The sequence below is a fragment of the Montipora foliosa genome, chromosome 9, assembly GCF_036669935.1.
Source record: "Montipora foliosa isolate CH-2021 chromosome 9, ASM3666993v2, whole genome shotgun sequence".
NCBI classification, from domain to species: Eukaryota; Metazoa; Cnidaria; class Anthozoa; order Scleractinia; family Acroporidae; genus Montipora; species Montipora foliosa.
The window spans coordinates 8,946,511-8,974,218 of NC_090877.1; the positions used below are offsets into that span (position 1 = coordinate 8,946,511).

The 27,708-nt window shown below is 40.4% G+C and overlaps 2 protein-coding genes across 2 annotated transcripts in view; one reads left to right on the plus strand and one right to left on the minus strand.

Moving 5' to 3' along the window:
* LOC137970501 (tRNA-dihydrouridine(16/17) synthase [NAD(P)(+)]-like) overlaps nt 1–12,856 on the plus strand; it is a 73,645-nt gene extending 60,789 nt beyond the window's left edge. Inside the window, exons 8-13 of the mRNA XM_068817023.1 lie at nt 5,037–5,133; nt 9,412–9,482; nt 10,095–10,219; nt 10,714–10,757; nt 11,862–11,940; nt 12,130–12,856. Of these exons, the coding sequence (XP_068673124.1) occupies nt 5,037–5,133; nt 9,412–9,482; nt 10,095–10,219; nt 10,714–10,757; nt 11,862–11,940; nt 12,130–12,245 (532 nt within the window). The 3' untranslated portion in view covers nt 12,246–12,856. The remainder of the gene's footprint in view (nt 1–5,036; nt 5,134–9,411; nt 9,483–10,094; nt 10,220–10,713; nt 10,758–11,861; nt 11,941–12,129) is intronic.
* Nucleotides 12,857–15,406: 2,550 nt separating this feature from the next.
* LOC137971424 (polycystin-1-like protein 2) overlaps nt 15,407–27,708 on the minus strand; it is a 24,575-nt gene continuing 12,273 nt past the window's right edge. The window contains exons 10-19 of the mRNA XM_068818252.1: nt 27,568–27,708; nt 26,818–26,943; nt 24,423–24,623; nt 23,644–23,892; nt 22,768–23,040; nt 22,050–22,484; nt 21,126–21,362; nt 19,219–20,673; nt 18,629–18,797; nt 15,407–17,672 (exon numbers count right to left, since the gene is read on the minus strand). The exon at nt 27,568–27,708 is cut by the window's right edge and continues 24 nt beyond it. Coding sequence (XP_068674353.1) covers nt 15,718–17,672; nt 18,629–18,797; nt 19,219–20,673; nt 21,126–21,362; nt 22,050–22,484; nt 22,768–23,040; nt 23,644–23,892; nt 24,423–24,623; nt 26,818–26,943; nt 27,568–27,708 — 5,241 coding nt within the window. The 3' untranslated portion in view covers nt 15,407–15,717. The remainder of the gene's footprint in view (nt 17,673–18,628; nt 18,798–19,218; nt 20,674–21,125; nt 21,363–22,049; nt 22,485–22,767; nt 23,041–23,643; nt 23,893–24,422; nt 24,624–26,817; nt 26,944–27,567) is intronic.

Sequence of the window (27,708 nt, forward strand, 5' to 3'; positions counted from 1 at the left end):
GTTTATTATCGGCCCATGAACTATGCGCACGCGACAGTCTTATGTTCTACAAAATGTTTTCTGCGGTAATGTCGGTTTTCACGGGAACTTTGCAAACTGTAAACCAGACATTTTGAATAGGGGCATGACTGGTCGATAATCCCGGCCGATAACCTCATACAATGTTTTGCTTTTTTTAATTTTGACTGCATATATTCACTCAGTCAGAAAATAATCTGCAATAATCTCATTTTGTGTGCTATGGTAAGTTATACATTTTTTAAACATTTGGATTGGAACATTTTACGCTGATGTAATATGCAACAGAACCTGCTCCAAAAATCTTATTGTACATATTTGGTATTTTTAACTTTAATTAAGGATACAACATAGAAATAAATGAAGCGTACCAAACTTAAAGAATGCATAAACTGGAAGCTCTGCTCTCATCTTTTAACTCCCTTTAGAGAGTCCCTTTAGAGCCGAAATTCAGCATAAAAAAATATCTGAATCATCTCTAATAGTTGTAAACAAGCGGCTCTCACCTTTGAACCAGAACAGCCAAATCGCTGTAAGCGACAAACTCGGTTGAAATTTCCACACCATTTTGAAGGTTTCGTACACAAATTGTCGAGATGGCTGTTTTTCTACAAGGTTATTTCGCGTAAGATTGCGAAATGTTCTGTCCCTACGAGAGTGGCAACTCCTTGACAATAGCCGCAAGCAGAGGTTCCTTTCGCGTGACTAGATCCTTCTAATGATTTGACAGCCTTGTGCTATGGTTAAAATCCCACAATTAATTGTCGTCGTTGCAATGCAAATTCATCCTTGCATAACATTTTAGTTATTCGTTTTTCTGATCCTAGTTGCATTAATTAAGTGTACCTTAATCAACGAAAACTCGATATCTCGATATGTAGCTTTATTATGGACCTGATGATTGAATTTCGGTTACTTTTATTGGGCCACGAGTTTTTGTCGTGTTTTTCTCTAATTGCCCGCCGCGCCTTTTCTTAGAAAAAAAAAAAGAAATCAAAAAATAAAAATAAATGCTGTTGCCGCGACGATCACTCGAGCACTGACGCTGCATAAAGAATCACATGAGTCTCGTCGAAGAATTAGCTCCTTTTTATTGGAAGACTTCTACCTCGTCTTCGGCGAATAAAGGTCTATTCCAATGACTTAGCTAGCCTATCCTCGAATGTCAAGAATTGGAGACTTTTGAGTCGAGAGGAGTATCTCCAGTAACGCGATTTAGTTACTAATATTATTGTCGGTGAGTAAATGTACTTCATGGTGGGATAAAGTTTGAAGTCATAAGATATGACGGTGGCTCCAATTGCATTTCTAGTCAGTTCTCAAACATATTAAACGGTAGACTGCGTGTCGGGCGCTAGAAAAGGGAAGGAACGCAGGCTAATTGAAAGGTTGAAGTGTTTAATTTTTTTGTTTCTCTCCTTTGTTTATCTGCTTCACTACATAGGATCGTTGACGCGGCGCTATTGTTTGAGAGACTACTTGTGATTAAGTAACATGTGCATGCTCTCACAAATTTGTCTCAAGAATAGATAAATAACGAAAGGATAAGGAAAAATAAATTACCTTAATACTAATATCATTTTGACCTTATTGGTATCCCAAATTTGGTGTGCTGGCTGGCCTTTAAGAAGATAAAGTTTTTGCTTCTTCATTCGTCGCCAATCAAATTGCACTATCTCCTCTCCTCTTTCTACTTCTTAGATTATCTTAGATTATCCTTTTCTAAAAGTGCCGTTATCAGAAATGAGTAGGTTGTAATCGTTTTTCGTCCCTTCTTAATTTAGACGCGCAAGGAATTTGTGTCAGTGGTTATCCGCTGTTGTAAATGTCAATCGAACTAATTAGCTTAAATTCCGTACATTGTTTTTGGTAGACTGCACTTAACGAAGTGAAATTCAGTGAGAAGGGTGCCAGTGTCTTTCAATCATCGTCATCATCATATCTTTATTTACCCTCGGATTTTAGAGTAGCCTGATAAAGCTGTTACCTCTGAGCATTTACCCTCTTAACCAGGGTATAACACAGAAGACAGCGGACCACAAAACCGGGAACTCCATATCCTACTTTTTGCGAACTGTGTGTGGTTATAATAGACTTTGTCACATGAGCCCCCCGCATAGACTCAGACAGACGTTTCGATCCACTAAAAGGAAATGTATGAGTGAGGTAAGCGATAGTCAAATGAAGCTATGATCTTCGCGGTTATGAGAGCAATTTTTTGCAATTGCGTAGAGAAGCCTGAAAAATTCAGGACTTCAACGGGGTTTGAACCCGTGACCTCGCGATTCGCCACAAATGACCAGCTCCCAACGTCAGTGGCTTCATAGCTCAGTTAGTTTGAGCGTCACACCGGAATCGCGAGGTCACGGGTTCAAACCCCGTTCAAGTCCTGAATTTTTCAGGCTTCTCTACGCAATTGCAAAAAATTGCTCTCATAACTGCGAAGATCATAGCTTCATTTGATTTCATATCCGCAGTTCATATATGATTCATTTCATATACCATTTCATCATTGTAAGCGATAGTGAAGGAAAAAAGAAGAAAACTTGATAAATCTGTGGAGTTGGTTTCTAAAAAGGAGGTAGAATGGTTAGTACTAAACCGTGTTGATGTAAATCGGACTCAAAGTATCCATATAAATGACCATAAATTGCCGAAATCTCTCAAAGAGTTGCAGGAATCAGGAGAGAAAGTCTTCATACCGCTGCCAAAACCATCTATAAACATCGAGAAATGTAAGCCTTGGCTAATCGATTGAACGCGGAAATTGTTAACTGTGAAAAAACGTATCATTTTGTGCTTTACAAAAGATCCCACAGCAGAATTTCCTGATGTCCACCAGGATTAACAAGAAGGTTAAAAAAAGGGAAAGCATTATCGCGTCGAATAACAAAATTTTCCCATTCTAGTTTTGAAAAACCCACGATACTTTGAAATACGCCTAAAAGATAGAGGATACTCAGAGAGCAGTGTTAAAAGGCATCTCTCTGAACTGAAGTTCTCCAACAGAAAGAGGTCATGCACGAGGAGATGAAAACGCACATCTAACACAATTCTGACTTTTGTCACAAAATACCACTCCGCTCACGAGGAAATAGCACCTGATAGAAAATTACACCAAGTAAAAGCGCGCTATAATTATTATGCATATACCTCGTCCGATAAGCCAAGCACGCAAAACAAGTTCGCCTTTACACCAAGTAATAGCGCGCTATAATTATTTATATTGCTCGTTCTATAAGCCAACCACGCAAAAACAAGTTTGCTTTTACACCAAGTAATAGCGCGCTATAATTATTTATATTGCTCGTTCTACTGATAAGCCAACCACGCAAAACAAGTTCGCTTTTACACCAAGTAATAGCGCGCTAGAATTATTATGAATATACCTCGTTCTATAAGCCAACTTCACATGAGAAAATAATCTGATTCCCCTTAATGAGATGTATATTCACCAGTAGAACCATTGGAATGACGTCATTTTCTAGTGGTACCAATCGTACCATTGGTACCAATGGTCCATCGGAATTGCCCTGTACCCAGCCACACCACGTTACAAAATGATCTAAGTCCCCTTAATGAGATGCATATTCACCATTGCAGCCAGTGGAATGACATCATTTTCTAGTGGTACCATTCGTACCAATGGAGACTCTCTTCTTATCAGTACTAACACCAACGGAGTCTATGTGTGAGTATTGGACAACCCTCCATCTAAAAGAGCTATTTAACACGCCCCCAATACTACGTAGTATATTGCAAAGAAAAATCCATGAAAGATATGTTAGTCTGAGCAAAACAGACAACCATTTGCGAACAGCAGGAGTAGCGTATGCCCATCAACACTTTTCCAACATGCCAATCTGTCGACGGAGTAGAATAGGGAACAGAACTTGCACTATGGTACCATTTCCTTCCAACATCAAACCTTTTTTTGTATTTTCGCCGCAGACCAACGGCCATTATCGATGCTCGGATCAAGCGCGTGGTCACTTCCACTGTTTACAAGACCTATTACAGCCCCTCACTCGTTTAGAAAGGTCGTCACGTTTGCCCGTCAATTTCAACCCCCTACACTTTTAATAAACACCGTTCTAGCTGCTCAATTCTGCATTGTTCTGGTTCTGTCTCCAGAATAGAGCCAAGAACACGGTCGACGTCGCTTAAAACCGAACAGATTGAAGCGAATATTATGCCTCATTTCCCTTGTGTCTCTTACAGACTGAACCTTGTTTGTCTGAGTCACTTGCGGGGTGTATAATTTCATGACGTCATTAGTGCAAAGCGCTATTGGGGAGGTTGCGGGATAGATCTCTTTCACTTGGGAAAGAAGCGAACATCTTCTACTCTGTTGTATCATGGAAACCAACGAAAAGCAAAAGCATTGTGTTTGAGTGAAATGAGACCGGTAACAGGCTCTCCGTCTTTCGCTTCGTATTGCTCTTGATGGTCGAAACATCCGCTCGTTCCCAGGACCGCTCCTCTTAGGCATCTCTCTTTCAATGTACTTGTATGCAGGCTTACGTGAAATCTCATGAACCGGGTTTGCGCCTCTGACGATCATGGATTATCCAGACATGTGGGTAAATAGTCTGGATAATCGAGATCGTGACAAATGCGGGCGCGCTGATAAATCACCCCATCTTCGTTCTTAAATCAAGTCCCAGTGCTTAGTCGTTGTGATATTCAGCCACCCCTTAACGAACGACCATGTTTTTCTGTTTTTTGCCGTTATCACTGTCTAGTGATCCGTTGTCATTGAACATTGCATGGTCAGCCTGTGTTGCGATCGTTTCTGTGGAGTTTTATAGCAAAGAAAGAACGAGGAATGAGATTTTCCGTGTTTTGGTCGCGTGAAAAATGAGACGACTGCCTAACTTTGCGAGAGTGGGGAGGTGGCAAGCCTCTCGTCCCAAATTTCGCGCAGCCAGAATACGGGACTTCACGTTTCTTCTTTCGCGCGCGAATTCTTGCTAAGTATGCGTGATTTAACCTGGTAGTTTTCTTTCTGTTTTTAGTCTCGACAGGAACAAAGAAGTGAGAGAAATACTAGGCGCAGCCAAGTCAATAACTGAGATGAAAGAAATTTGTATGATTTTAAAAATCAGAATCCAGGTTAGAATTAGATTTTCATGAACAGCCGGCAAAGCCTGCTCCTCGCAAGAGATGAACGTCCAAGTACATGTAACGTACGCGGACACAAAAGTTAGTTGTTAATTCGTGTTTTTTGTCCCGTGTTTTTTGTGTATGTTGATGCTAAGCCTCAGCAAGATTCTGTAGTCCGTAATCTCCCGCGCTGTTTTTCCTTTGTCTATCCTGGCATGCTGCTGGCATGTGCGTTGTTAATAGAGAGCTTGAGGTGACTTAACACAGTTTTTAAGCACTCATACTTCCCTTTCTGTCGTAGTTACGCTTTTTTTTTTCCTGGGAAGCTCAAACTTGGTCACTGATAAGTACCACCACGAAGGTTTATATCTTTGACAGTTTATTTGTCCTGCAGACTGTTACCATGGTAACACATCTAGATTAAAACGAGGCCTAAAGGATGCGTATTCCTCATTTATGCAAAATTCACTCATTAGTTTTTTGCAGAATTTGCGTACTTAAAACAATAGAAATAAAGTAAGTTTAACAGCTCTGATCATAGAATTTCAACCGTCGGATTTTTCATAATTCGCTGATAGACGTTTTTTAGTTTTCCCAAATTTTTGTCCATTAAATGTCCGAGTTTTTTTTTTTTGATAGACGACTCATTAGTAGTCGGATCTATTTCAATTCCAAATTTTTACAAAATCTAATGACTGGATTACGAGAAATTTGGAAAAACAGCCAACACTGTTTTGGTCTCAAATTTTCGAGCGCATACACAGCATTTTGCTGGGTTCCTCTGAAGGAGCACTTGTGACGTTTACGTAATGGAAGCGAATTTACACTGCATTTCCAAGACCATCGTGAGAAGGAGAAAAAAAAATTGCCTCATTTGCTTTGTTTTGTTTTGCAAAATCCGCCCTGGCCTTTAATGAATACCGCTGACCGCGGAAAAACTGTGTTATGCCACCTAAGCACGCCACGTTATTGAGTCGCGGACGGCAACCGGAAGTGAGCTGTTTTCCCTTTTGACTTCTCTTTACACAACGGCATTTATATTGCTAAGTATCTTTTCTGTTTAGAGACGATTAGTTAAAAACTATGAGACACTACTGTCCTGGCATGCGAAATGGTCATTTCCGGTTGCTGTCCGCGGTTCAAAACGTCGCGTGATTAAGCTGCCCAATGTCCACCATTTACATTTATCTCAGATTCTTTACTCTATATGTTGTCATTATATGGTGAGCCGAGGTGTTGCGTCTTGTTACAGATCTTTTTCGATTTGTGACGCTAGTTTGCATTGGTTCAGTAGGTTTTTGCCGCCGTTTATTGCCCTTAAAGGGGCTAGGTCACGCTATTTTAGGTAATTTTGTTTAATTTTGTTAATTATGAGCTCTAAACGTCAAATTGGCGAAGCAAGAGTCTTTCATTTGCAAAATCACGGCCACATAACAACTGAGAATGATTTTCCAGCTTTGTAAATGATATTTTGATATAGACTGATATAAATTTGAAAAAAGGTAGGCCGACGTTTTTCAAATTTACCCAAATTCAATCCATTTCAATCCTCGCCAGTTTTGTCCATCCATGTCCCTTCTTGGCTTCCCTGTGTTTTGTTAGAGTTCGTCTATAGTTTTTAACAGTTATTTTGATATTTTATTTAATTCTATGACCATTCGATCAGTGCTGAAATTGCCTAAAATTGCGTGACCTATCTGGACAAATTGCGTGACCTAGCCCCGTTAATCCGATAAGAGAACCGTTTGTCTTCGCGCTGATCCATCTATTACCAGAACACCGTATGAAGTTTCGTCTATTGGAATTGCGGAATAGAATGAAATTAAATTTAGAAAGATCAGTTAGTTGAGCCCTAGTTAGTAGAGGGATTTGAACCCATGAAGCAGTTCATGGTTTTTCGGGTTTCCCTTGCAACTAACTGCCATCGTGATGATCTTTTTGAATTTCACTTTAGAACAGTGTATCATATGGATCTTGATACTAGCAGGCTAGTCAGAACTTTAAAGAAAACGACAAAACGTTTAAGTTTGTAAGACATGTTTCGACAGAAACTTCTGTCATCTTCAGTTGATTAATGTACAAAGCGTAGAACAGGGCTTGAAATTGCGACCAATACAGTCGCATTTGCGACTGAATTTTTTCCCTTTGCGACTAAAAAATCTGGAGAAGTCGCAAATTTGCGACTTGTTCTCATCTTCGCTCTTTCGAAACAAAAGAATTAGTAGCAGTTGCCACTTTGCTGCTCTTTTTACTAAAATAAATGAAGAAATGACAAAATTATTTTGTTTCTCGCCTTGCGTTTTCTTTCAATCTGAAGATAGCGTAATTGTAGCGTAATTTCGCTGCGATGTTGCGTGCACAACTCCATTCCTTCAATATCATTCGCCATTTTCAGCGGTTTACTTCAACACAAGTATTGTGGGCTCATATTTTGTTTTGCTACACCGCTGACAACACAATGCAGCGCGATGATTTTGCGACTAAAATTTTCGAAATTGCGACTACATTTTCGTATCTTGTCGCAAAATTGCGACTGGAGTTTTTCGCAAATTTCAAGCCCTGTAGAAGTTGAATATATAAGTAGGAAAAAGTGCTAATTCTGCTAGTAACAACGAAATGTACATAAAACGTGACAATTTGAGAATTAAAAGGATAGTTTTAGATTGACATGATGTAATTGATGATTCAAAGAAGGTTGTTCTCTTTGAATATGAATAGCCTCTTTTATCTTAAGTTGAAAATTCGTAGAGGCGTGATCTAAACTATGGAAACAGTCTACTGAACACAGGGCGCGACAATGTTCAGAATTCTGTAGGTGTTTGAAAATGTGAGAGGCCCTATAAACTGACTAAATGCTCACGTACGTCACTTTATCAAGCGCTATTGCACGGCGGGTCTAATTTGCCGGTCGCAGGTCATAGGTCGCAGGTCGCGGGTTGCAGGTCATTGTTTCACCAATACAGAAAGTGTCCTAAACATTCATAAAAGCCAACCTTAGGCCTAAAAACTTTTGTTTAGGCCTAAGGTTAACTTTTAAGAATGTTTAGGATATTTTCTGTATTGGTGAAACAATGAACTGCCACCCGCGACCTGCAGAACATTGTCGCGCCCTGTGTTCAGTAGACTTTCCATATTTTAGATCACGCCTCTACGAATTTTCAACTTAAGATAAAAGAGGCTATTCATATTCAAAGAGAACAACCCTCTTTGAATTCAATCTAAAACTATCCTTTTAATTCTCACATTGTCACGTTTTATGTACATTTCGTTGTTACTAGCACAATTTAGCACTTTTTTCTACTTATAAATTCAACTTCTACGTTTTGTACATTAATCAACTGAAGATGATAGAAGGTTCTGTCGAAACATGTCTTACAAACTTAAACTTTTTGTCGTTTTCTTTAAAGGGTATCATATATATTGAACTGCGGATATGAAATCAAGTGAAACTATGATCCTTGCAGTTATGAACGCAAACCCCGTTGAAGTCCTGAATTTTATTGTTTTCAGGCTTCTATTCGCATTGCGTTCATAACTGCGAGGATCATAGCTTTACTTGAGAACAGTGTACGAGGCCAATAATTATGTTTACGTCAGTAGGGGGAACAAGATGGGGGGGAGCAAAGAGCCTTTATCTTGCGCTGTTCAGTCAAAATTGCCTTGTGTGACATCTTGTTAAACTATCTTCCGTTGCTAAGATTCTCTCGTGTTATAGACCTTATTCATAAATGGCGGCCAATTTATAATTCTTTTGTCGAAGTGCAAATTAGCTTACCAAGCCTCGATACCATACAGTGAATTGAAAATAATTTTTGCTCTAAAATGAGGCTTGGTAGGCTAATTTACATGTGGACAAAAGAATTATAAATGTGACCGGCATTTATGAATACGATCTATTCATATACGAGTGAGCTGGTGTAATGCATAGGGCGTGGAATGTGGAAATTGTTTTCATCCAAGCAATTTTAAACTCGTACCCGGATTTCCGACGTGAAGCAAATGGATAAGCAAATGGATTTGCCAAGGAATGTGCAATCATTTTTATTCCCGTTTTGGCAGAGAGTTATTTAATTTTTCATTGAACACTGAGAATTAACCCATGATGAGATTGAAAGAAGAAGTATTCTTATGTAGTCTTGCAAAATTCTTAAGAGGCGTCGAGGTTCTGTCCAGTTAGTCACTAACGCTTACTCGAGACCAGTGAGCTGTTTTGGACGGTAATTTCAAAGCAATGAGCAACGGAATTTTTTAACTCGTAGTTGCTAACAAGGTATCTATGTTTTATAGAAAGACATCGAAGAAAACGGGGAGCACAAATCTACAACGATTCCATATTGGAGGTGCCAACCCTACATCAGGTCTGTGCGCTATAGATTTATCAGGCGACTTAACCTTGGGTCAACTGGCGAAGATTTTGCGGTCTTCGCTACACTTCTCAGCCGTACCTTAACAAGGCGCTTTTGATCTGTGCGAGATGTCGCGCGCGCGGCCCCTCGCGCGTGACCGTCGCGCGAAATAGGTCACCGTTCAAAGGCAACTTATTTCATCTTTTTCTGTCATTTGCGGTGATGCAGGTGATAAGTCAACCCTCGCGTCGAAAACGCATGTCTTTTGCTTTAAGTAAAGAATGAAGGATTGAAACACAAAGACGCACTATAAAAGGCGTCAAGGTTGCAAGGGTCAGGGAAAAGTCAGGGAATTTTGCAAAAAGTCAGCGAAACTCTGAAAATATTGTCGAAGTCAGTGAAAAGTCAGGGAATTTGTTTTTGGTAAACAGTTCACAAGATTTTGCGTACAAAATCCTGTGAAACGAGCAAAGAAATCGAAAACGAAGAGAAAAATATTGATGGTCTTCAAACTCGGAAGCTGAAGCAAATGTGATTATTCACCTAATTAAAGATCAGTGAAAATTGTTTACAGGTCAGGGAAAAGTCAGGGAATTAATAGTGCGTCTTCGTTTTTAAATTTAGGTCGAATTATGGAGTAAAAAGAACATTGGAGGAAACGCAAGAAGATGAGGAGCGGGCTAAAGAAGTTGTTAAACTGAGGGAAATGAAGAAGGCCTTGAAGAAACAGAAAGTGAAGGCAAAAAGAGGTAGATAGATAGTTGTTTTGTGTTCGCAAAAACTCTAGAAAAATGTTGTTTGGATGAGCGACTCATTCAAGCTTCTTTGGCGAAATCCTAACAGTAAAGAAGCTTTCGATGTTTATTGTTTATTTTTAAAGAAGGCGTTCGTAGCCAAAATAGAAAAAAAAGGTTCCGAAACGTTTATTTTTTCAAATGTTCCGGGCAACGCCATCTTAATTAATTGTGACGTGTTACGGTTGCCATGATACAAAAGCTCTTTATGTCAATACAATAGGGCAACCGTGCACGTCACAAATTGTCATTAGATGGCGCACTTGAAATATAAAAGTGAAAAGCACCGATTATAATTTTTCTAATTCAAACACTCTTTTCTGAAGGAACGAAAAAATTCAAAGAAACTTGATTACAAACATTATTTCCTCCAGGTCTAACACATCTGCAAACCACAATCTACGTTATTTGAGAGTTATTCACTGATATAGTTTTTTTGTTTGGTTCAGAAAGAAGATGGGATATCTGTACTAGATGTGAAGTAAATCCAAAGGTGAGAAACGATGGCTGCTTCCTGTCGTCTTGCGCAAAATATCGGAACTGTTTTTGGTGCTTCCCCGCTGTTGTGGGACTTAAGGTCTCATCGCTTGCATACATAACTCGCGCTGCAAAGAAGAGCTTGTTCGCAGGCTGTTGAGATTATAGTGTCGCTGGATATGTTCGCGGAAGGCTACTAGTGAGATGTACGGTTTCCATATTCTGCTGCTGCTAGCAATGTGGACAAGTGGTTGACCCCGGCTCGACAGCTGGTGGCTGATGGCTTCTGGGGTGTGCCGTCTAGGGCATTACTTCTATTGAATTACAAAGGTTGCAGGCTGTCAACTTTCAACAATATTCGGCGAATAATTGTTAAATGTCATTTATCCACTCCCTTCTCCATCTTCCTTACCGTAAACGCCATTCTTAATCTCTCTAATAAGTCCTTCTCTTATAAGGAGGCAAAAGGTGAAGGATGCTTTAGCAACAACGACGGAAAGGAGAAAGCCACGTCATATTCACCTTTCGGCGAACTTTTTTTTGCCATCCATTGCAAAACAACGTGAAATCAAAATCGGCTGTTTGTTGAGAATGTCAGCAAATTGGGGCAACATTTTCATGTTAAGGGCTTGGATGACTACTAGAACAAGAGCCAAAAAAGAAAAATACATTTGCTATCCCACAACGTGATTGGTACGAACTGATTTGAAGGAAAGATAGAGAATCTGTGAGATTCATTTTTTTACACTGACGTTTTTGTCCGTCTCAAAGATGGTTATTTCACGTTGCTTTTTTTCAGAGTATGGTGCACGGTCCCGCACGAAGATTTTTCTACCGCCATTGAAACAATATGATTATTTTCTTGCGTCGCCACCGCTCCGATTTAAGCAATAGACCAAAAGTTTGTATGGTCTATAAGCTGATAAACCACGATAAACCACACGAGAAGAATCGTAAATCACGACCCGCCGAAGACGCGCGAAATTTCCATGAGTTTATACTGGCACAATAAACCATAGCTGATTGATCAATCAGAGTGCATGCGCTCGCATTGATTTGGTTATTATATAAATATCTTTGAAACGTTCAGAATTTCACGTGTCACTTGCATGTGTTTCAGGGCATGAAGTGTTCATTCAATCTGTGTCGTGTTTGTTGTCGTGACCGCAGTGAAAAGGAAGAGCCCAAACATTGCTCAGGTAATGATGTATTATTTTCCGACTTTTTACCAATTCTTACGTTATTGTTGAGTCTCGCCCTTACCAGAGGCCGTGTGATTCGGTTTTGCCTTCGCGTCATTCATTTGTAGTCCACTCCACGACAGTCAGTGTTCGAGAATAACGAAAGAAAGAGCGATAAAAATCCGTTTACCGTACGTTGTTTTTTAGGACACCGAATCAAAACGTCGCGCTTGCGAGGAAACGATGTTGACTGTAAAGATTTAAATTTCTGCGCTGGAAAGGACATGAAGAAATTAAAGTCAACAGAAACACTTGTAAGCTGACGCTGGCAAGAAAATAATCTACTGGAAGAGCATCGCAGAGATACCAACAACTCCCAGAGTCGGAAGTTGGTGAATATAGGGGTGAACGTTGCAATTAGACAGTCACGCATGCGCTATGGCAGATGGACCATTACCAAGAGCTTGTACCTCCTAAAGTCCTGTGGCCATCGTTATTTAACACGCTAACCACGGCAATTCTGATCCATATTATGCTGTTTTGTCCTGAGCTTTTTAAACGGAAGACTTCTTTGAGCGAGCATTGTCATACTGCTTGACAATCAAGTTTTTGTTTTTCCGACCAATTTTATTGTATTTCAACGATATTGATCTCTGTTGAAAACACTTTCAACTATTTCTTTTATGTTTCAACCTGATAGGGTTCTAATAAGTGTCCTTTGCCGTATAAATGTCAGAGTATTCGTTCTTAAAATAGGATATTTATTGTTAAACCTACATCATCTCATTCATTTTCCAAGTCAGATGCTTGATAAGCAGGAGATTGATAAGAGATTTGTAATGGCTCTTTCTTGGCTCGCCATTGCAAATGCCATAAAAATCTTCCGCCATTGGTAATCTATCACGTGGGAATAAAAACTTATCTTCATAACGCAGACATCGTTTTTAAAAGATTTAAAAATTTAAAAGTTACGGAAACAAAGCCCTCACTTGTAAACCAGCAATGCGTTGTGTATGAATATCAATGTAATTCGTGTGATTCAAATTATATAGGCTACACGAGCCGCCACCTCCACCTGCGCATCGAGGAGCATAAGTATTCCGTCATCGGTAAACACCTAAAGGATAAACACAATCAAAGTCCTACCAATCTTCAAGAGCATTTTACCATCTTAACCCTTTGATTACTATCTGGCAAAATACGTCCAGCTTTATCCACGGTCCCATCTACCCCTGTTGACGTCATCACTTTTAACGGTCAGGAACAGCTTTGTCCACTAACTTGTGCAGGGATAAGAGATCTTTCAAACTATACCAGAATGAGCACAATTCAGTCAAGGAAACTGGAGAAACGGCCAAAAAAACCATGTAACACTGACCTGAAAATCTCCATGAAGAGCTTGCTCCATTACCCACCTACCTTTCTGAGCACCTAATTCTAAGATGATGAAAGGTTTCTCAGAAACTCTTCCCACCAAAATAAAGCCTACCAAATGCCCAGCAAGTTCAAAAAAAAAATGAGGCAAAGAAAGCGAAAAGAGAGGGAAGGAGAGAAAGCGAAAAGTGAAAGTCGAAAGTGTTGTGCTACTTTTAAACCCAAAAACTCCAAATTTTGTTTTCTGCGCATGCCCGAACTTTGCAAGCGCTTATTTTGCACCTGGCTGAAAAGGCCGCGGAGTGTACAACCTGGAAACGGGTTTGTAGGGAGATTTAGCTCGTAAACAGCACGACAGTGACCAAAAAACCCCTCAACTAGCTTCAAAACGTGTTTTTCCGCCAAATCTCTAGTAGCCAAAGGGTTAAAGAAATGCCACGGAAAATTTGAGTGCCTTATTTACGAGATACTTTTGATAAGGAAAAAGAGACCGACTCTGAACACTCAAAATGACTCCATTCCAGCGAAACTGTTTATTTAAAAAATTTTCCCATTCTTCTGTTTTTTCCCGCCTCGTTTATTCCAATGTAATTTGTCACTTACTATTGTATATATAACGTTCACTATCTTGTTATAAATTGCATTTGATAATTGTGACATGTCGCCGAAACGTCCTGTTTTTATATCGCTATTTTTTATTCTAAAATGTTTCTCAAAACCTCTCATCATTAGACGCTCTGTATTCTACAAACGATAATCAAAACGTCACTCCAAAATGTAACCTAGAACTGTCGAAGTATCTCGCGATTATACAATATCATGTTCACGTTGTACAGAGCATGCGCATTAGAGAGATTTAGCATCGCGTGTCCATGAAACAGAAAGCGTGAAACGGTAGGCTGTTGCTGCTTGTCATTAATGCATGAAAATTCTCTTTTCTATAACTTTTCTCTCTCGTTAGAAGTATCGCGACATTTCTATATAACAGGCAAAAAAAGGAGCTAAAATCAAACCAGTTTCTTTGATCTTTGGCAAAACGCAAACTTCAGCTTCACGTTCGGCGTCTGCCGTGAACGCAAAGCTAAATCTATTTTAAAAGTAAAGGTAGAAAATGAACAATTCGTTGCTGTATGCTCGCGTTGTCGTCAAAACCTAATTTTTTTTTTTTTTTTTCACGTTTTGTGGATTATGGCAAAGAAATTCACTGAAATATGTTCCGGTGCAGCATGATTATTTTTCATTTTTTTAACCAACAATATTCTCACTTTATCGCTTGGTCGTCGTTGTAGCCGGCGTTGTTACGACGCGACGGCAGCGAAAACGTCACAAATTGTGCATATTTAATGAGCAAAAACAATAGCTTTGCACGCTATGCACGTGCATTTTTCATTTTTGTTTATTTCTTTCACGTTTTCGGCAAATCTACGACGTGAAATGACCAATTCTCAACTTCTACGAAGAACGTGAACAAAAGGCAGCGAATTTGAATTTTCTGTCGTAGATTCACCACCGCACCTTCTAATTCAGTTCCTGGAAAGTTACACTAGTTTTTAGAAGTTAGACAAGCCGACATAATGACGAAAAAGATTAATAAACCTGACCTTACAATTTTAAATGACGTTTTCGTTACCGTCGCGTCGTAGATCTTAAACTCTGTAATTATTCTATCGGCGCGCGTTCGATACGAGATGGGACTCGCTGTAACCAATCTCGTATCTAACAAACTTTTTAGTAAATTTTAAAAAACTCTAAGCATTTGGAAAGGAGGGGGTGGGGGCAGTGGAAAATGTAACGTTAAGGTGATTTTTTCCTCACTACGGTCAACTACTTTTGTCGCTTATTCTTGGGTTTCACTCACGTGATCAACAGCCATGTTTTTCAACGAAAACACAAGAGTTCAAATCCCGTAGGATTGGGTCGGGACACCAACATGGCTGCCGTTTCTTTTTTCGGGGACACCAACATGGCGGCTGTGACGTCATGTGAAACCCGAGAATTGCGGTTTTCAGTAGCGACTCAAGCAACCGGTTGTTTCTTTGTGTCTCTTGTTTAGACAAAAGGAACCAATCATTACGCGAATACTGCTTGTGCGCATGCTTGCGTCACTAGCCAAAACAAACCTTACACGCATTCTGGGTTTTCACATGACGTGACGGCCGCCATGTTTATGACTCTGAACAAAGAACGGCGGCCATGTTTGTGTCCCGATCCAATTCTCTGGGAAATGCAAGTGCTTTCCTTTGTTTTTGTTGACAAACATGGCTGTTGATCACGCGTGTGAAAACCAACGATAACTGTTACCAAATGTTACTTTTGGTATTTCATAATGATTGGGCAACCTGTATAGTTTAGATGAACCCAAGCCTTTTTAAGTTTCGTCCATGTTTTCGCCAGACACCATAGAAATGAAGCGAAGAAATATTATCGCCATTTCGGACGAATTATGTTGCTTTTCTTTCGCAGTTCTGCGCGGAGATTCTCTAGGACTTGTTTTCCTGTCAAGTGTTCCGGTAACTGACGGCTAGCGGTCAGTCCTTTAAGAAGCCTCACTGTTTCATCGTTCAAGCCTTGCATGAATACAGGTTTTCTCAAACTATTAGCGCTTGCTCTTGTGCTGAAAGCGGGTGACGTGTTTGGCGAAGTTATGTATGAAACTAGTTCATTATCATTCAATGCGGCTTCTGTTTCGGATGTTGCATCTTCTATATCTTCTTTTTCTTCCTTTTCTTCTTCAAAGCGATTGCTTCTTAGAAGTCGTATTAACGACGAAATTTCGATATCTTCTCTTTCATCGTCTCGAGCGACTTTACTCGTCAATGAATCTATTTCTTTAAGAGCACATGTTCGATGTAAGCGATCTAAAGCGTTGATTACTTCCACAGTAGATTTCAAGTGTTGTTTATTTCCCTCAACAGTTGATTCATCAGCTGTGTTGCTTTCGGCCTTTTCCTGTTTTAATTCATCTCTACGTTCTTTCTTTTCCTTTCTTGTAGTTTCCCGCAACTTTTTGGCATTTCGCAACTGGGAATTCCTTGCCCTTCGGCCAAGTCTGTGTGATTGAAAAGCTATTGTTGAGAAAGACGTGTTGTGCATTTCCTTATTTTCTTTTTCTACTCTGTTCTCTTCAGATTCACTTGAACTTTCGTCGTGTTGAGTTTTGCCGAAACCAAAAAATTCTTTTAGTCTATCTAGAATAAAATCCGCCATTTCGAATTCCTTTGACTGCTTGTCCGTGTTGTGTTTCACTTCTGCGTGTGAATCATTCAATATTGCAACGAAAAAGTTGACGAAGATGAAAGCGTTAAGAAGGACGAAAGAGAATCCGAACAATGGACCTAAGACTCGGTTGACTCGCAACAGGTTGGTCAAACCAATTTCTTCTCCAAGGCTCAACAATAATTCTGAAATCAGGGCATTTGGAAACGAGGAATAATCATAGATACTGGTACCTAGCATTAGGACTGCAAATTGAGCATAAGCCATGAAAATGATGATGAAAATAACAGAGTACGATAGCAGTAATCCTCTGGATTCGCGAAATGATGACATCAGAATACTTATGTGGGGATTAAAACGAATCATACGTAATAACTTTATAGTTACAATGAAAACAGCAATTGCCAGCACCAGATTCTCCGCGTAATTCCAAACAACAGCGTCTCTAAAGCTGACTGGAACAAAGGGGTTTTCTCTAACTTTTAAAGCGCTGTTTAGAACGAGTTTTGACTTGATAACGAAGAACACCACAACCAAAAATGAAAACAATATCTGCAGGAGTTCCACCCAATTCCAGGCGTCTCTAAAATAGCTGCATCTCATTTTGTAGATGTTGTACACCTCACGAATCACAAACAAAAGAGCCAATATGATGAACAAAAGCTGGCAAATCAAGTAAAATTGGTAAAATCCAGTTTGCGTGCTCGTCAGTGGAAACGTGTCGATAATGACAAAGGGATGACCATAACCAAATGGTAGAATTTCGTAGTAGAAAGTAGAGATGCTTAAATAGCCCGTATTTGGATTGTAGATAACGAATTCCAGCACAACAGCTCGAGTTTGTCGATCTATCCAACTGTATTCATGCAAATTATCAATCACCTTGGCAGCTGTGGATCTATTGTATCCTAGATCAGCAACAAAGCCCCCTCCACTGTAAACGTCAAAGAATCCCCAACTTGGTGAATTGTGCAGTTGATCCTGAAGCACATAATTCCATGGTGCTGGGCAGAGGCCAGAGAAGTTGGCCCAATCTTTGGAGCCTTCGAAAGGCTTCCATCCTGGTAAGTGATACCGGGTTTTGTCTTCCTCACCTAAACTATAGTAATCGTTGCAATGTTTAACTGAATCTCGGGCCAACTCTGGAACAGTGCACGAATCTAAAACAGAGAGAAAGAGTTTTGCAAGTCTATTAAATCTTACTGACTGAGTTTAGGTCGGGCCGGACAGGAAAATATTTGGCCCGGGGTCATGGCATACGGACCAAGCGCAGCGAGGTCAGTGCACCATAACCGAGGGCCAAATAATTTCCTGTCCGGCCCGGCCTTAACTCAGTCAATAAGCATTTTATCATATGGGCTCTTTACACTTTTTATGAGCACTCATACTATGAGGTTAGGACAAAATAAACAAAAATTTGGACAGAAAATTTATCTTAATGTTGCTTGCATTTGCTTTTCTGGCTGTAAATAACTTGGATGTTTAAAAGCGACGAAATCCCCTGAAATTCCATCGCATGGAACAGTACGTGTTCCTAGTAGGGCCGTACGGCATTTTCCGGCCCTGCTCGCGCTAATGCGTACGGCCCTCGTACAGGGATTTTCCCAATAGTCTACAATGAAAGCGCGCGCGGGGCCGTACGGGCCGTATGATAGATAGCCTTTTCACTGTGTGGGTTGTTAAAGGGGCTAGGTCACGCAATTTTAGGCAATTTCAGCACTGATCGAATGGTCATAGAATTAACTAAAATATTAAAATAACTGTTCAAAACTATAGAAAAACTCTAGCAAAACACAGGGAAGCCAAGAAGGGACATAAATGGACAAAACTGGAGAGGATTGAAATGGATTGAATTTGGGTAAATTTGAAAAACGTCGGCCTACCTTTTTTCAAATTTATATCAGTCTATATCAAAATGTCATTTACAAAGCTGGAAAATTATTCTCAGTTGTTATGTGGCTGTGATTTTGCAAATGAAAGACTCTTGTTCTGCCAATTTGACGTTTAGAGCTCATAATTAACAAAATTAAACAAAATTACCTAAAATAGCGTGACCTAGCCCCTTTAAAGTGAGGGTGGGTCAAAAAAATTAACAAACTGCGAGAAAATTTCCTACCTTTCTTTACCCTTAGTTGTCTGAGTCGAGGCATTCCCAGTAGAATGGAGTTCGTGTTATTGATGTACTCTTGTTTGGTGACTTTCTTGCCGTTGGACCACTCGTTAGCGTAAATTCCGTCCACAAACTGACCTTTAAGCCATTTCCAATAAAATCGGGGATCTTTAGCCTACACAACAAAATCAAGAATTAAAGGTGAAGCTTTGTTTCCAGGCATGCTCTCACGATCGCGGCCGAGTGTGAAATCTATGTCAGGGCCTGGGCGGACGATAAGGTAACCTAGTAGTGAGCGAAATCACGAATTTATTACATACAAAATAAACTCGAATCTACGTTCTGTGACGGTTTTTTCAACTTGTCCCGGACCGACTTCGGCTTTTCCAAAGTGTTACATTCACATATCTCGAACAACTTGTCTCTTAACGGAGTTGCGATACAAGTATTAGTTGTAAGCATGAAAAACTGCTCAGTGTAACAGCGCCTTTGAAGTGGTAGAGTATGTTCACCGGCCGTTGGCTCAGCTGGATTGCAACTGAAAGGTATCAGTTGCCCATAAGTGTTTTCGTTTACGTTACTGAATACCTACTCACCCGAGGAAATTCATTGAATGTATCCTCGAGGTTCCTTGTGATTAAATATCCATGATAGCTTCGGTTGCCATAGCACACAACCGTCAATAAGGTTAAAAACAGCATATAAAGGAACAATTCTTTGGCAAACGAAACCATTTTTGCCTCCTTCAATCGGTACTCCCTCGCTAATTCAATCTCGTCTTCAGGAAGAGTCTTTATTTCGATGCTTGGTAAAACCGAATCCGTCGTCGCATTAGTAGATGACACGTGCTCAGATTTGACTTGATCACCTCTTTCTTTCACATCAGATTTAGAACCAAAGAAATATGCAGTTATAAGCACGATGATGACTATTTTAACTGGCTGTATAACAAACAAGTCTTCCGTAAACGATACGAGCATTGACGAAAGCCATTCGTTGGAAATATCCTTACCCCATTCTAAGCTGAAGAAAAACGTAAACGTCGCAGATGAAATTACAGTGACAAAACTTAGGAACCAAGCGATGTATTTAAAATAATAAGGAAAGAGAAAGTCTTGTTTAGGTACGGCTCTGATTCTTTGTAATGTTCTTCCTGAAAGCGTTGCATGATCGAACAAATTACTTTCGGTTTCCTCTTTTTCTCGCTCTCTTTCCTTTGCTTCACCCCAACATGAAAAAGCCTGAATCCTGCTATGAACCGATGCAGATTTGTTCTTCAGAGCGGATGGCGTTATTTTATTAGAACGATTTTCAGGGCTGTTTTTGAAAATGGCCACTATCAACAAGTTCACCGGAGTTACTATCAATGCGCTCTCCAATCCTACCACAACCTGTCTCCAGCTGAACTTTAAAGGACCAATCTGTATTGTAGGGTCAGCTACGTCGTCAGTCCGATAAAACAACGCATTGACCAACATGGCAGACATCAGCAAGCACAAACAACAAGTGGTCCTTTGAACGCGCGTGAATTTACTTTTCGGGGGCTTGGTAACTACAGACAACCACATGTGGCCTTCGGTGAAACTCGAAGAGCTTCGCGAGTTTAACGAATACTTGAAAGACTTCTCCTCCTCAAGGGAGATCGGAGTTAAAAGTCTGTCGATTTTGCCATCTCCTTTTTCCAAGGCAAACCACGTGTTGCCGGGGAAGGTCAAAGTTCTTCCCGTTTGGACATCTTTTATTAACATGTGGCTGAAAAACCAAGAGGGGTGTCTTCCTGAGTTGTCGTGCCAAATATGAACAAATTGAATTTCACCCAAAGAAACTGACAAATGAATCACGAACAGGTCTTCGTTCCCTCGTGCCAGGACTCTTCTTGACTCGATCATGTTCCTGTTTAATAATATGCATTGGCTGTCTGCCTCGCTTCCATGAATGACCATGGCAACGTTAGCATCCGTCCCAGAATTCTTCCAAACTCCAGTAACAATGGTTAGTTCGTACTGAAAGCCTTCTTCAATTGAAGAGTTCAGATGCACAGGGAGGCCAGTCTGTATACACGAAATAAAAAAAAAATACTTTACTGTAATGTAGTCTAAACTGTAAGTGACATAGAATGTAAATATTCTCCAAAAGGTATGTGACGCATGTTTGCCCTCTGGGCATGTAGTCTTTTGTTGTCGTAGCATATTTCAGGTAGGACTGTTGTAATGTGTATTCATCTTAGCTCTCGGGAGGACGTGTAGAAAGTATGAAGGGCTTGACAATTGACAAAACTCCTCAACAAAATACATAAAGCGTTTTCACATGACGTCACGGCGGCCATGTTGGTGTTCCAAAACAAAGAAATGGCGACCATGATGGTGTGCAAAACTAATTCTCAAGGAATTGAACTCTAACTGTATGCAAATACTTTCTTTTGTTTCAGTAATCCAATATGGCTGCTGGTCACGTGAGTGATAACGCTCCCTACAATTCGAAAGAAAGCCAAACTTATTCTCACCTGGGCCCGATCTTTTTTATCAGCTTTTCTTGCAAATATACAAACCAGGAAATACACCAACAGTGCAGCAATAATCGTGCAGAGAACAGCAACATTTCCTGTCTCATGAATCCGCGTTAGTTCCGTAAAGACCACATCGAAATCAAGCTTATTGGGTATAACCTGGACTCCTCCGCCAAATGAGGTCAGGTGGTTACACAGGCATTGCAGAGAGGTTGAAGTGGAATTCAATCCGACCTTAAAAGAGAACCACTTTTTAGGTTAGTGCTACTTAAAGTAGCATTGTTAGAGAGTGCATGCAACATTGCACAAATGCAAACAAGACCGGCACCGCGATAATGCACCTCGGCTGAGCTTGTCTGCATAAGGTCTGATTAACCCTTTCGTGTAAATTGCCGGCTGGCGAGCTTGCGTCCTCGCGGTTTAATTTTACGATGTAATGAGGCCTGCATAAGCACTAGAGAATGGAACAGTTTCGGGTGTCTTGTGCTATAATGCTTGTGTAGGCAAGAGAAAAGAAAGAAAACCAAAAAACAGTCAATGTTGCCAGCGAGCATTGTTGTACTCAGAGACGGTTTGCGGCTAGCAGGGCAGTCCTATTTTTCCTCACGACTCTTGCTTTTTCCTGTGTCTGAAAATCTCCCTCAGCCAGACGTTCGAGGAGGACATTCGGGGGAGACTCCAGGGGAGCCCCCCGGTGTTGTGGTCTTTCATACTCTGACATTATGCGTGGGTTGGGTGGGTGAGATCAAATATGGACTGACAGGGGATGCCAGGGGCTCCTTTTAAGGCTGACGTCAGATCTCATCCCAGAGAAAGAATTGTAAACCGCCAGGAGACTGCATGTGCTATGTGCAGTACATAAAAATCTAAATCCAATCCAATCCAATCCAATCCATCCATTACTAGAACCAAGGAGCTTACCTTGCAGCCACGAGACAACCACTGTTCCTTTACGCTGTCCCAAAACAAACATTCCTCCTGTTTGACATTCATCGAATAATTAGCGTCTGTTTTAGGGTTGTAAACCGGTATCACTGTGATGTTTTCTGGTTGTGGAGGGTCCTTAAATTCCACACACGACCTCTTTTGCCGGCCCTTCCCGAAGCAAGACCGTCGTTTGCGTCTTCCGGGTTTTTGCTGACTCTGTTCATACAGAATCCCAATAAAGTAAGATCCCGGTTTTCTTAGCACCGAATCAACTAGGAGGAAGTCGTATGCTGTGTCGTTGCAGTGTTCCTGAGAAATAAAGCGGCACGCCTCATCCGGGAGTTTTCTTTTCGCGTCGTATTTTGTGACGGTTGGCCGCTGATCATAACTCACGAATACATCGAACACAACAGATCCTGTGGGCTGTATCTAAAAAGCAAAGTCAAATTTGTCAAAACATAGTTGACTGACTATGTTGAGGCGAGTGGTTCTTATTTTAGGATACATTGGTTGCAAATAAATACCAATGATGGCACTTTGCAATGAAACAAAAACGCACAGAAACATCTTATCTTTGCTGAGGATAACTCCAGAAAGGTCCACAGATCCAGGAAATTATTAATGATGTACCATGAAACTGACAGAATTCAAAACCAGTTCTCTAATTCGTTTTTAAAGTGATTTCTCGGCCACACAAAAAATCATTACTCACCCTGAGTCTTACAGCATTGCCATCAGCGTGGGGCAAATCAATCTTATGGTAGTTCATCTTTCCTTTCTCGCTAGGTTTAGCAAAGAATGGTTCTTTCGGTTCATTTGGCTCTTGTATCGGGTTTAGTCTAATATTCAGCTCCACATCTTCTTTGCTGTTTTCGACCTTTAAAATGTTGCCATTATCATCTTTAAGGACTAGCCTCAAAACATGAGATTTGACCAAAGCTGAAGTAAGGTCGGAAGTAAATGGATTGAAAGCGCTCGTTTTCACCTATTGGCAAAATAACATATTTTCATTTGGCTTTTATGAATCGATTTCGTGTGTTATTTGGTGTTTGATCAGGCAAAATTTTGTTTGTGACAAAATAATGTCCAAGCAGCTTAGCAATCTAGCGAAAAACTTGACATTATATTTTGAAAGTGAGCTTTCAATACAAGTTGGAGGGAGAGGAATCACAACTTGTTGGGGCAATTATTCCGGGTTAAATGAAGGTATTTAGGTGCTTCAGGCTGCCTTGCTTAACACTATTTGATAAATAAGCTAGGCTCAAACAGAGACCTATGAGTGGAAATGAAGCAGATAACACAAGGAATTGCAGGTTAACAATTAAGGACATTTTTATGGTGACAACCTCCCTTCATCGCACCAATGTATTAACATGCGCGTGGGCTACGTGTTTCCCGTCCCTTCTTCTGGTGGGTCCAGATTCCTTGCTTTTCAATCCCTTTCGCCAAGCAGAATACTGTACGCGTGAGTCATAAACTAGCGACGCAAGTCGGCCCGGTTGTATACACCAAGACAAGGTGACTGATATGCAAGAATTCAGTACTTTTTTCTTAAATCCAGAAAGAGATTACTATACAAGGAGCTCACCACAGAGTCCACAAATTTAGTGTTTTTGGCTTTGTCATCAGTGATGGCTGTAAACGGAAGCCTAAATCCTACGCCGTCTTGGATGAACTCCCTGGTCTTCTGTAGTGAGCCCGGACTGTTTCTATTAAGCATCATGCTCAATGAGCTGGTTTTCACCCGATAAGGTTCCTGGTCAACAACCATTCTGGACAAAAGAGTCGTTCCTACGTCATCTAAAAGCCTTTCGATATCTTTAGTTACATTCTGGCTCTGAAAGACAACAGATATTAACAGTAGTGTAGCAGCTCTCGTAACCTGCTATTGTTTGGTATTGGGAGCAGCGTCTAAGTCAGTGTTTGAATTATTTAGTCTTCTGTGTTTGGCAGGGGTAGCGAGCCAATGAGAGAGCTGATACATCACCCGATATTAAGAGCAAAGATTTCAGACTTTAGCGATGCAATTGATGTCGACGATGCGGGTAACATATTTTATGGACGGTGTCTCTCAGATTGTGCGCTCGCTATGATTAGCAAATTTGTAATGGTAATAGGACTGAGTGGAGTCCAATTCGGTCTGTTATCATACGAGTGATAACAAAATCGGACGACCGCGCAGCGAGAATGAATGCATTTTCCGCGATTTTAGTTCTTTGAATCGCGAATTGCCCTTGTTGAAGTTGGCCAGAGTCATTAATGAACTTTCTTTTGGTTTTGATGCACAATAAAGAAAAAACGAAAAAAATCACAAAAATATTTTTGCTGCTTAAATAAACACTGACCTAGCATCGATTGCTCATTTACCTTTGTTCGTACGTCGACAGTTGTCAATGTTCTGTTTCCAATCACGCTGGCTTTTTGAGCAGCAGAATTGAGGACATTGCCAAGGCTCAGCACCAGGTTCTCTCCTCCTCGTTCAACCAGAGTTGATTCAGCGGCATAATCCTCTTTGGTCTTGTCTCGTAACAAGGATGTCAAGGATGACAGAGTTTGCAAAGCAAGATCCTAAGATTTAATTTAGTTTTTAGCTTAGTTCATTGCGGATGCTCAATAAGGACAGGAAGAATTTGAAAATTAAAAATATATTTTATTACCAGCAAAACTCCTTCTTATTTGCGGTGCAATTCTATAGAGTACAATCACGCCTTTTAAAAACTCAGCAATGAGGACGTCCTCAGAGAGGCATGGCGCAGAATGGCTACTGTTTGTAGGACATATACTTGCTTTCCGGCATAAACTACCTTTGTCTCACTTGAACTCCCATGTGGGTTCTTAATAGGCTCCAATTGGTTGCGGTTAGTTTCTTACAAATGCAAATCTACAGGAAAATGCTGGGAGGTGCGAATACCCAGTGGAATAACTGTCCATCAAATGTACAAGCAGTTTGCAGGCAGTAGATTTCCGAACAAACCCGATCACTCCGAATAGTTTGATAGAAAATCCTACATCTCATTTCTGACATGATTTGCGACAGGTTAAGACCGGTTCCCACTTGTGCAATAAGCACAAGTACAAGCATAAGTATTAAAGACACGTGCGGGAACCGGCTTGAAATAAACGTGAAATAAGCGTAAGCGTAAAGCACAAGAAAGGAAAGCTTATCATACGGTTGTGTTTATTTCACAAGTCGGAACCGGCGTCAGTTTGCACAAGCACGACGATTTGCACACCATCTTGAATCTTACTAGATCTTCTCGGATGTTATTACTACTCTTGCGTATGCTCAATTTTCTTCGGCTTGTCTCACTGTGTAAACGGCGCAACCTTATCCTTGTGCTTACGCTTGTGCTTATCGCATTAGTGGCCGGTTCGTATGTTGTGTCATGAGCGTTTTTAACACATTTTTATTAAGCCTCTTGTGAACTGGAGGCAGACCTCTCGTTGCGACCAATGTTTACAACTTTTGTAAATTGTAATGACAGAGAATTTCACAATTTTTGTCTTTGTTCCTGTCACGTTTCATTTTACATCATTCAGAGCTGAGAAATCATCAACCGTGATTCACGGGAACATGCTTGGCTTAACTTTAATTACGTTCCAGACGAGCCAAACTCCCCTGTTTTCTCTGTTTGAAAATGGGCCAAAATTGGCATTATATATAAAAAAAAAAACTCGCCTTAAATGCACGAGCCGACTAGTTGGTTTTCTTTCCCGTGCGACAGTTGTTGAAGCGTTTTTCGCAACTCTAATGCGTAAAACATTGAAAACACGAGTGTGCGCCGCTCTTAAGAAGCCGAACATTACAAAATCGACTCGCTGGCTTCTCTGAGTTTTTTATAGTTTGTCGCTCGATACATTTTCGGTTTAGATTTCTTTTTGCCCGATTAAGAGATTGTCGATGTTGGAACCAAGAACAGATATTTTAATGCTTTTTATTGTGGCCTCAAGTCCCAAGCAATGAAGCCAACATGATGAATGAGTTTCTGATGCGTTTCGGACGCGTTACGCTGGCGACATGGAAAGGGAAAGGGAAAAAGAAATGATGATGATCAAACTTGTCCGCGCAATTATTTGCGGCAGAGTTGAAACTTTTTTGAGGAGGGAGGGGGGGGGGGATGTAATTTGGGGTCCTTGTTCTCTTAAATTTGCTTGTGTTCCCTTGTACCCTAAATTGCTTCCAAAGTTGTTGTCAGCTTCTTGATCCATAAAATGGTTTATGTTCCCTTGTTCCCGGCTAAGATGTTTTGTCTTTGTTCCCCAGTTCTTTTTCCCTTTTTACCGCGTTATCCGTTCGGATCACGAGCCAAAAAGTAAATAAAAAAACAGGGATGTCAGAAAGGGTCTTCCAGTGGTCCTTAATCACCTTTTGAAGAATCAGGAGGCTAAAAGCGAAAATAAGAAGCCGTGTTTCACCAATTAACCCCTTCATGCTGATAGCAGCGAAAGCTCCTGAGCTTGTTTTTATTTGGGTGTTCTCCGAAGAAAGCAATTACAGACTTCATGAAGATATTTTGCAACCGTAGAAGCAAAGGTAATGGCATCCGTTAGTCGCACTGTGTTGTAATTTCTATGAAATTCGGAAACTCTCCGCCGGTGGATGAAGGCACTGGCAAGAAGGTTAAAACAGTATCCCATAATGCATATTTTCCTTTCCAAATTTCAGACCAGATTTTTTGTCCAAAAAGAAACGATCCATGATAAAGTAATGAAGTATAAAAGTAGATAGCACGTGTTTATAACATGGCTATCACGTGCCTACCTGTGTTTCTACTGTCACTTGCTCGGGTTCCAGGGTTGCTCGGCCAATCACAGATGTGACTTGAGTCAATGACTGCAAATTACCCACTTTCATAGTAGACACCTCTTTTACAATAGAAGACTTAATCTGCAAAGAAACAAATAAGAAAATGAGATCGCAAAGGATGTGTTCTATCTGTTACAATACATAAAAGAGACTGCGTGTTTGATAAGACACAGGGATTCGCTTCCCGATCTCATATTCTCTTGGTTAGCTTTTATCATGTCGTATTTTACCAATGCAAGTAGGATAATGCCCGAGAAACTTCGCTAAATTTATTTCCAATATGAGAAAAAAAGGATTACATCGAATTGGGAAGACGACCTTTTCTGGAATTGGGATGTTTAGAAGTCAGTTGCCGCGTTTTTTTCCCGGGACGTACGCATAGGGAGCACACGGTTTTATCACAAAAACTTGAAATTCAAAATGCCAATGTTGTCGCCCTCCCCTGAAAGACTTTTGGGGGAAATCAGCAAATCTTGGCCAACGTCCTCAATTTTTTCCTCTTTCTTTTAATCTTTTTTTGTTTCCAAAACACTACAAGACGTTTCATGATACGCATTGTGTTGGGCATGGTGTTGTTGATTATAATGCAGTCGCGTTAAACCAATCAAAACCGCCGGAATATTATTCCAAACAACAATCCGAATTTTTAATAGATAGCAGATTCTTGTTTTAATAAATGTTTTACTGTTGACTTTGTTCACGTACTTCAATCTTGTCTTCAGTTGGAACTGTTTCCGACTGTTGCACAGTTTGCAGGACGGCGTTTGCGAGCTGAGTGGCCTTCTTCACGTCACCCACAAACTGATTAAGCTTACTGTTGTTACCCACAACAAGACCGCTGATATC